The 10,504-nt window shown below is 36.5% G+C and overlaps 1 protein-coding gene across 1 annotated transcript; it reads left to right on the forward strand.

Moving 5' to 3' along the window:
• Positions 1-2,336: 2,336 nt before the first annotated feature.
• On the forward strand, positions 2,337-9,922 carry LOC109178709. The gene is made up of 6 exons (XM_019328247.1): positions 2,337-2,592; positions 3,596-3,795; positions 4,833-5,251; positions 5,636-6,888; positions 7,212-8,235; positions 8,757-9,922. The coding sequence occupies exons 2-6, from the start codon at positions 3,617-3,619 to the stop codon at positions 9,248-9,250; spliced, it is 3,369 nt and encodes a 1,122-aa protein (XP_019183792.1). The 5' UTR covers positions 2,337-2,592; positions 3,596-3,616; the 3' UTR covers positions 9,251-9,922.
• The last annotated feature ends 582 nt before the right edge of the window (positions 9,923-10,504 follow it).

The following is a 10,504-nucleotide window of genomic DNA, read 5'->3' on the forward strand; positions in this document are numbered from 1 at the left end:
TCACTGCTGTGTAAAACCTTATTATTACGTCTGAAATAAATATTCTTACTGTATTTACATATATGGTATGATATTTTAAAATTATTAATATTTTAATATCTCTCACCCCGTCTCGATCTCTTCCCTAAAATAGTGAGAGCATAAATAATTTTGTCACTTTAAATAGTTAAAAACAAAGATTTTTTTGAAAACTTTCCTTCTATTTCCCTTTATAGTTCCGGCCTGGACAACATAGTTAAAAAAAATTTGGAAACTTTCTCTATATTTATAACCCTATGAGAAAACAACAAAATATTTACAGATTTCACCACATACTAAATATAGTTGCGGCTTAAATACCTATGAGTTTCAATGTGTTAATTATTTAAAAAAATTTGTTAGTAAATTATATACCTAGAGGTTTAAGTAATTTACCCACGAATTTTTCAATGATAAGTTTGATTTTTCTTGTAGTATAAAGAGCTTTTAAGGACATCCCTAATAGGGTTTTTTGTTGATTTTTGGAACATGAAAAAATTGAGTAGTTGCGCTGATTTTTGTCTAATGAGGAGCATGGTTTTTTGCTAAACTTTTCTTCAGCCGGAATTGTGCGTTTGGAGCGCACTGCGCACGTGTTCCGGGCGCGACACTCTGACATATTACCGATGCTTTCCTTTTAAAAAAAAATTGTCAGAATCTTTTTTTTTCTTTTATTTTTCTCTTCCATTTCTCTCTCTCGATCTCCTACATGGCTTCCTAAAATGTTGTACAAAAATCAAACAATTGAAGATGCTCTAAAGTGCTGGTCGTTACAGTGCGAATTTTTATAGGTAGAACACAACTATCCATATAGTACGCCGGATTGCATTGAGTACAGTATCTAGGTACAAATTATTGATAATACCTAGTCCAGAGTATCAATCCGTATAATGTTGATTTGTAACACGAATAACTATCTATAGTAATTGTGGTTGTCTCAGATATTCTAAGATAAATTGTTTATGAGATTGATACAACACAAATATCATATATAAGATTATACCTATACAAATCAACATCATATCATATTATTGATCACAACTTATTTCTCATATATATATATATATATATATATATATATATAATATAATATAATATCATGGAGGAGTCCCCACCCAATATTATTTTGCACCTTTCGTTTTTTGCAAGTAGGCTCACCCACACGTCTCTAGGTTATCCCCTACTTTACCTTACCTCTCCTTTATTATTAATGCACCACAGCAGCAATTAGGGTTTTTTTGGTTTTTCCCAAGAATCGGCCGCCCATCCCGCTCTCTCTCTCCCCACGCTCCCCGACGCGCCTGTCCCACACGCACTAATCGCATCCCACTTTAGTGGAGGCATCTTCGAGGGGACGGCAACTCACTTACTCACCCAATCTCGCCGCGTCTGCCCCACGCTCCCCCCTCTCTCTCTCACTAGGGTTTCTAAAATACCTAGTTGGGGCGGTGTCGCGTCTCCCAGGTGGCGCGTCCTCATTGGCCCACCACCCCCCGTTTCTCTCTCTCTCTCTCTCTCACTTCCTTATACGTACCATCCTGTATTTATTATTTTACCTATATATTCAATGTATTATTCATTATGTATAATGAATAATGTTACACATATGCTCGTAAAAAATCTCACTCGACGTGACACGTTATGATTAATTAATTACTTAATTTAGAAAATTTATAATTTGATAATCAATAAATCAATTAATTAATTACGATACAATCGTATACACGTATTAAATAAGATCTTTACCATTTAAAGTAATAATTCTATCCTTTTTTTTTACGGATTATGGTATCACAATTTCCTATGTAGCGTAATAATAATTATTTTTAATTAATTTAAAACCAAACTATTATCAGATTCTATCATCTTACTCGCAAATTTTAAATTTTGGTCATGAATTATTTTAAAAATTTTATTTATGATTATTATAATTTGCAAATGAAACATTTTTTTAGATGAGAAAGACACTAACATGCGTAGTAGACATTATCTAATTCTTCTCAAGATAGCCCCGCCAGCATCAGCATAGAGGAGCGTCAGTATATCCTCAGGAACCTCAGTCGCAATAAAGTAGTAGGTTTTGATATAATATATATAATAATATAATATAATTTTACTAAATCTAGGGTACTATCATGTAAAAAAAAATAAAAGAATTTCAAATTATTTATTTCTTTGTAATATATATAATTTATAATAATAATAATAGATAATAGACATGAATACTAGCTCCAAGACAAAAAGGATAAAAAAAAAAAAACATAAAACTTAAAACCTCACTCTTTTCTTTTCTATTACACCACCGCTATTTCTCTCTCCAACAGCTCCATTTCCTCTCTACGCCCTCACTCTCTCTCTCTCTCTCTCTTTCTCTCTCTACAAATTTCAAACCTAAAAAAAAAAAAAGGAAAAAAGGTCTTAGGGTTTGAGCTAAGTTCGCGCTCGAATTGATGAGGAGCAGCTGGATGTCTGGGGTGGGAGTTAGCACATCTGCGTTGATGAGTTTGAGCTGAATCGGACGGTGGTGGTTTCGGCGTGGGTCGTGGAGGGGAGGTATCTGGGTCTACACAGCAGGTGTTTCCTGATCTGAAAATTTCGAATTTTTAGTTTTATTTTCTAGATATTTTTGCTGGGTGGGTTTTAAGGCCGAGGTTTCCGATTGGGTCGCGTGTGATTTTTTGGTGAGGTTCGGGCCGAGTTTGAGCTGATTCTTTCCTTTGATATGAGTCGGATAAAGTTGAGTTTGTTGGGTTTTTCTGATTTCTGTCCTTTCTGGGTTTTTATTTCCATCCATGTCCTCTTCTTCTTCTCTTCGCCTCAGCTCGATTCTTTTCTTTGTTCTAATGCGGGTTTATCATCGGATGCTGGAAATCGACAGCTGTCGAAAAAGCCCTAATTTTGGTTCATGAATTTGGATTAATTTTGTCGGGGGGATGTGTGTGGAATTAGCTGGAGGTATCCTCCAGCTTTAGCTTAATTGCCTAAGTGGTTCATATCTATATCCTTTTTTGTTTGTGTGGCTGCTAAGAAATGAGTAAAAGGGAAACCCTAAAGTCGATTTGCCATCTAGGACTGAAGTTCACTGTTCATTTTAGGATATTTTGACCTTGTTTAGCTTTGAAGCTGATATTCTACTGCAGCTTGTGAAGTAGCAAATGATCGAATGGTTTGATGCAAACAGTTTCGGTTTCTTGTTGCGAATTGAGAACTAGGGTTTCCAGCATTTGCTACCTTGAATTGAAGCCTTTCGCTAATTCCTTGTTTCATCCCTATTGTTGCGGGAATCTTGGGATTGTTAAAGAATGAGATCGTTATTGTAACCACAAACCGAAGATATATACAGTGATGATCGATGATGTTGTTTTGTTACATGAGTTTGTGATCGTATGTGTAGGATGTATTGTTGATTAAACATTCTACATCTGCATTTGGTCTACATAATTACTACTGCTTTGGATTATATTCTTAGAATGGTTTGAAATAACAATGTCCATTTTGCACTGAAATGATATTTTATGTAGTGTTTTTTTTTTTTTTTTTAAAAGAATCTTAATTGGATATTTATTGCTGTTTGTAGTGTTAGTCTTCTCATTCTCTCATGGAGAAGAGTAACACGGCTATGGGAAATGGAAATCATCAGATAAGTGAATACGATAATACGGTTTCCAGACCTTCAGGATCACTTGTAAAGATTGATTCGATTACAATAGACCTTGGTCATATTGCCATGCAGAAGATTGAGGAGGGAAACTGTCATCAGCACTCATTTTCAATCCGGTAAGCCTTTCATTCATACATACGATATACATGTTGGCCACTTGAACTGCATGCTTATCAGTACGTGTTCTTTCAAATGGCGGGAATGTTTGGCTAATTAAAATGGTTTTTCTTAAGCCGTTAAAAGACTTGTTGGACCTTTTTTAAGCTTAATTATGTCGGCTAATTTAAGTTGTTAGATTTTATTGAAAATGTCTGACCAGAAGAGTGAGTGTTCAAAACACTTAACAAGATTGAGTTGATCATCCAGTGCTATGAAGGCATAACAGGTTTAAAGTGTTCAAATGCGTCAATTAACTGTTCAAACTTTTTCCTTTATACTAATTTTCTTTTCCTCTTTAAGTTTAACAATACTAGATATTGTAGTATCATAGAAATATCAGCTGATTGAGCAAGACTAAACTAAGCCTAGCTATTAAGTGGATGTATACCTCATCACTAAGTTGTTGATTCTAGGTCCATTTTATCCACATTTTCGTTTGTAGTGTGGCTTTAGTTGACAAATAAAGATCAATAGGACTGAAAGAATATGTGATATAAAAAAAGTTTATATAGTTCAAAATCACATGAATGATCCTATACACTAACTTTGCACTTGATGTTCCTATGAAAATTGCTTTTGTTCAAAGACAAATCATATGGAACTAAAGAAAATAGTGGCTCCATGACTCCATGAAAATTACTAAACCTTTTTGGCAAATAGACATGGCCTATATAACCAATCATAAACTCTAATCTCTTTGTTGGAGTAGACAGAAGTTTCCCTTATTGGTTAATAGGAATTTGTAATAATTATTTTGTTTTGCTAAGAGGATTGTAATTGAAAAGTTTCTACTCAGCTTCCAAGGGTAGATGTGAAATATGAATTCTAAGTATTCATATGGGAAACAATGGCAAGTTTATTGTAGTCTGATGATTGCTTGTGGGAATTATTGCACTTGCTTGACTCTATCTTGGTACTGTATAATAGATACGAAATTTAAAAGAGGATTTCTATATTGGAGATTATTGACTCGATATTTCTGCTGTGGATGCAGTGGATATGTTGCTGGGATGAGAGAAAAGGACAAGAAGATCTGCTCACCCTTTACAAAATCCAGCGACAATAGTGATCCAGAGGAGGAACTTCCTCCTCTAGTGGTTCGCAAGTTTAGGTGGTGGCGCTGTGAAAACTGTGTACAGGATCTTCTCAGTGAAAATGCAGGAAAGGATAATGGAATTGCTTCTAACAGTTGCAGAAGTACTCCATTTATTTGTAATCCATGCATCCCAACACCTTCTAAGGGTAACACAGAAAAGCTGCCATTGGAGATGGAGCATGCTCCAACTTCAGGGAAAAATGAAAGAAATACAGCTGTCAAAGATGCATCTGCTGCTTTGTGTGTCAAAAGATCTCTGTCATTATCCAGACATACTAGTGAAACAAAGTCTGGAATTGAAGGCACAAATGCACATGGTAGCTATCTTATACTTCCACTTATTTGGCATGTATGTTGTGTGATTCTGTGCTTTTGGATTTTTTCTTATTTTCTGTAAATATATGCGTAATTCCTGCCTTTTCTCCATCAGTTGATAAAATTGAATCTGAATGGGTAAGAAACAAAGAGAATAGCATTTCTGGATTATTTAAAATATTATAAGATCTAATCAAGACTTGAGTCAAGAAGTTCCAAAAATTATGTGTGGCTATTATAAGAATCTTCATTAATCATATATCACTTCAAGATGTAGTAGTGACAGGAATGCAATATTTCTTTGGACAAAAATTATTTGCTCTCAATAAATTCTGAGCACCCAGGTAACCACACACTTCCTCACAATGTGTTCTATGAATCTGCAGATGATAGAAGTGAATATATTGTCCAAGAAAGAGAAAATCATTCTGATGGTGATGGTCAGAGGATTGCTTCAACAACTCATGAGACAGCAAAACTGTATACTAACACAAGTGAAGCTCTTGATAATAGTGTGGAAGAAGCTAGAAGACTGCCTTCAATCAAACTGAGAGATGACGGAGAGGGATCATCTGAAAGTGATGGTGAAACTGGAAAGGCTCGATTTCGTTTGCTGACTGATTTGTTAAGTGGACAAGTCAACCTGGAAAATTCTTGCACCAACTCTGCACAGGCTTCTCTTGACCAAATGCCTATTGCATATTCTGATGGAGGGTCAGCTGATCTGGAGAAAGGTATCAAGAGTCCTCATAGGAAGAGGAAGACACCTCAAGAGCTTGAGTGCAAAGTTTCGGAGGCAGGTTCTAGAATTAACACTCTGAAGAATGCCAGGGCATCTAAGGAAGTTACTGAGAAAAGTCCCATAGCAATTGATATTCCTGATTCACAATCAGAGCAGGATGGATCTGCTGAAGGAGGCTCACATGCCAGGATCAAAATTCGACAAAATAAACGCAAAATTGATAGAGAAACTGGAACAAAGAAAAAGAAAAGTAAACAGGCTCACGTAGATGATGGCTGTTCTTCGATAATCCCTTGGCCAACGACACCCTCAGGATCTGGTGATTTGAAGAAATATGGCACTGCGACAAATGCTGGTATCATCCAATCCTCACATTGTGCATCAAGTGAAGGGAACGTGCAGCATTATTTGAAAAATTGCCGGTTGTTGATGGAAACCAGGAAGAGCTCTTGTGCATCTTCAAATAATAACAAATTTCCTGAAATTGGATATTATCCATCTTCTGTTGTGTATCCTGGCAATCACTTGTTGGGAGAAAGTTCAATCAAAAGGAAGAATGTAGAATCATGGACAACTCATTCAGAAGTGGGGAACTTTAGAATGCCACATGATGCATCTGCTAAAGTTGGGTTAGATTTGTCCTTGAACAGCTTTAGGGATCCTAAGGCCAGGGGTATAGAGATTGATTTTAACCAAAGTGTCAATCTGCAGAAGGGAGATAAAATTAGTGATCCTAGGAGGAAGGGATTAATAAGAGAACAAAATGCAGTTAAAGCAGACCAGTCTTTAAAGGGAGTATTGTGTGACCTCAATGCTCAAACTACTATAACATTCCAAGGGAAGCAAAATTTTTCAACCCTCGTTGAAGAAAGGAGTCTTCCTCTGCATAAGAAAATGGTACCAACTTACTCTTCTTGCTAGTATAATTGAAATATTTCTACTAAAATGCTTTTGCGTGCTAGCTTTTCTTCTATAAATGCTTGACCTTATCTTTTCCAAATTTTCTTCTCCCTGTGGTCCATGCTCTTCCATTTCTCCTTTATGTGTTGGAAATATTAATTCCCTGTTCGAAAAAGAAACTTGAACCGCTTTTAGTTTTTTGAAGTTTTTATTTGCTAAAGTGGTATTAATTTGCATTAAACCAAGTAATTTCTCAAGAGTTAAAGGAATATATCGCATTTGAGGAATTCATTGGTTCTTTTCCCACACATTCCTCCCAGGATTTTTCCATTCAGAAGAATGAAGCAAAAGAATTTCGCGGGAGTGCAGAAGCAAATAAGCATAAAAAAAGTCAAAGACGTGACGAGGAATCTGAGCAAGGACCACCAGATGACATACCAATGGAAATAGTGGAACTAATGGCTCAAAACCAGTATGAAAGGGGTCTTGGTGAAAAACCAAAATCACTGGCTCAGGCAAACAGCAATGCTGCTAAAGGGTATTCTGATGGATATGGAAATAAATCAATGGCATGGCAATCACCTGGCTTGAATTATTTTCAACATGATCATGCCAGAAGAGACTTAACTGTGGCCAGTAAAGTTGTGGGAGGCAATGGAGGAAGATTCACCAGCTCAAAGTTGAACAGAGGTCATTTCGAAGTGAACCAGATGGAAGAAAACCAACTTCAAATGTCTGGTGTATTTCCACTAAACCTGAAAAAACTATCAAATGGAGGGCAATCATCTGCCTGTGGCTCTGTCAGAAATGGGTTTCGGCTCAGTGAGCAAGCAAACCCCTTGTGGGCAGCCCCAGCAACCACCCATTTTGGACGTGGAACTATTCAAAAGTCTACTTCTCAGTCAAAAAATAAGGAAATTGATGCCCAAGTCCAAACCTTATTACATCATAAAGGGAAGACCATCAGTGACATAAAGGCCAATGAGCTGAAAAAGCAAAGTGAATCTCATCCATTTTTATCCAAACCACGGGAAGGCGAAGCCTCTCATAAAAATATGGTGTCTTTGGAGTCTTATGCAAATGAGGCTATACCAGCAATGCAATTGCTCAGTCTCATGGATAAGAAGGTGCCATCCAATAGGGGTTTCAATCTGGATACCAACAAGATCGTTGAGAAACCTTTCATGCCATGTGACTATCACCCTAATTTTAGCAGGGATGTGACTCAGAATTTCTTTGATAGATCTTTGTTTCCACATCAGCATTCCAAGCAGTTCTCTGACCTTAGATCTGGTGTATCTAATCCTGGTGAAAGCTCGGGGCAACCTCTGCCTTCTTTATACAGTAAGTTTTAACTTCTAAATCTTCATTGAAGATTCAAGGATTAATTTCACTTCTGATACCTAGATATTAGGGTGTCAGCTATTGTTTCAACGTTAGCATTTTATAATAGTGTGATAAGGTTCTGAAATATGTGGGTGGGTGGGGTGAGGTGGGATACTTCACACTATGGAAAGGGTTATGTGCGAGATATGTAATCCATAATTGTACATAATCTAAAATAATACTCCATATGTTTTTATTGGACTGGCAAAATAAAAGAAATGAACAGCTTATTTTATTTTTCCCATGTTTTTTTTAATTGCTAATTTCTAGTTAGTGGTGAAATTCTGAGAAAGCTACTGGTTGATAAAGATTGGGTAGTGTGGGATCTTATTTTGAATTAAAATGTCATGGATATTACACATGATTCTTTTCTATCAGATTTTACATTGTTAATGGAAACTCCTGAACTATCACAAAGATTTCCATTTACTGTTTCATGACTAAATGGAAATTTTAACAAATTGGGCCCTGCATTACAGATCAAATATCATTCAAGTCTCAAGAACAAGAGAAGTCAAGAAGATTGTATGCACCCTCACTGCTTGGAGGAAGCAAATTGCACAATTCTGCATCTTCAAGTGGGACTCCACATATGACTCAAGGTTCTTTTTCTGTTAGGGACATGCAGGGAGGATTTCTATGCCTCCCAGGACCTACCTCTTTTCCGTTGCAGGATCATATACTTGAACATCGGCCTAAAAACTTTGAGTTGGGGAGAGGCAGCATCCCTGTTACTGCTTGGCCCGTGAAAAGCACCGTTGAGAGTAACACCTGCAGTCTTAACCAAAACCCAGCAGAATTCACCGACCCCGAAGCTTGGGACATCTTTACCATTAGTGGAAAAGACTTGAAAATTGGCAAAAAGAATTCATCAAGAGAGAGATCTTATGCAGCAGCTAACATGGATGGGCGAAAGCGTCAGAGGAATACAAAGGTGAGAACAGGAAAAGAGCCAGAATATGGTAACTTGTGAGTGTCTCCAACTACCTTTAAGTGCTGCTCAAAGCATACCTCTTGCTTTAAACTGTAGCCATCCCAGGTTTTGCCTGAGTGAATGACTCAAACTTGCTACTTTATTCTTGGATATTTTTGATTTGTCGTATCTTCACAGAGGTCAAGTTATTCTAGCATAGATAAAGGTTCCGAACTTCATGGGCATATAGACAGATGGTTGATTTGTATTTTGGTTAACAAAATTAGGACAGGACTTTAAGCTCCCTCCCCGGACCCCGACTACAGATCTCAGTCTGGCATGCAGTTAAAAGATGGGTGCTCGGTGCACCTGGTGTGTTAAACTTGTGTTACAACTGTAAAACCTCTCTCGAGCTCCAGGTTCCAGACCTTGAATAGATAATGTGCAGTTAAGGTTGTTCCTGGCACTCCCCCCACCGTACCGTGTGTTAAACTTGTGTTTCAATATTAGAACCTTGAGCCCCAGATACCAGATCTTGACCCTGCATATGGGCAAGACTTGTCTTTAGGCACTTATTGTGTGGTAATTTTATGCTTTTTTACTCAAGGATCATAATAAACTCAAAAATGTATATAATTTTATATGCTTTCCATATACTGGGGAAACGGTTGAAGCTATTCAGACACACTTTGGAGTTGTACCCTTTGATTTGAATTTCTTCTTGTTTTGTGATATGTGGTTGATCAAATAACTGAATCTTCAGTTAGGCAGGTAGACACTTGTAATATTGCTTTTACTCTTTTTCAGATTCATACTCCTAAACTTACTACCTACTAAAGCTATCTACCATGCTACAATTTTGTTTTAGTTCCTAGTGTGGACTACATTATATACTTCTAGTTGTTCTATAACTCTATAGTATGTATATTTACTCCTGTTGATTGAATGAATCAGAACACTAGTTCCAATCTCGTATCAGAGGCTAGGTCTTTTCTATGACCATTAACTTCCGAGCGGACTGTCTCCGATACGGCTACCGTTTCTTCATGTTCTTGGGTATGTCTCAAAGGAAGCATACTTTGAGGATGATTGGTTTAAGAAATGCTTTTAGATAACGTGACATTTTATAAATGTGATATTCTATCTAGAATCAAATTTTTCATGTTATTTTTCGTTATATTTGGATTAATACATAATAATTAATCATCATCGAAACTACTAATATAATTATTAATAATGTATAACAATATTCTAAACTTCTTGTTTTTTTTTTTAAATACAAATTAAGTGTTATCCACTATCACATATAAAATA

The sequence above is a fragment of the Ipomoea nil genome, unplaced genomic scaffold (assembly GCF_001879475.1).
Source record: "Ipomoea nil cultivar Tokyo-kokei standard unplaced genomic scaffold, Asagao_1.1 scaffold0865, whole genome shotgun sequence".
NCBI lineage: Eukaryota > Viridiplantae > Streptophyta > Magnoliopsida > Solanales > Convolvulaceae > Ipomoea > Ipomoea nil.

Coding starts and splice junctions, on each gene's coding strand:
- LOC109178709 (XM_019328247.1), top strand. CDS start 3,617: ATGGAGAAGAGTAACACGGCTATGGGAAATGGAAATCATCAGATAAGT. Junction 5,252..5,635: donor TGAAGGCACAAATGCACATG/GTAGCTATCTTA, acceptor ATGAATCTGCAG/ATGATAGAAGTGAATATATT. Junction 8,236..8,756: donor ACCTCTGCCTTCTTTATACA/GTAAGTTTTAAC, acceptor CCTGCATTACAG/ATCAAATATCATTCAAGTCT.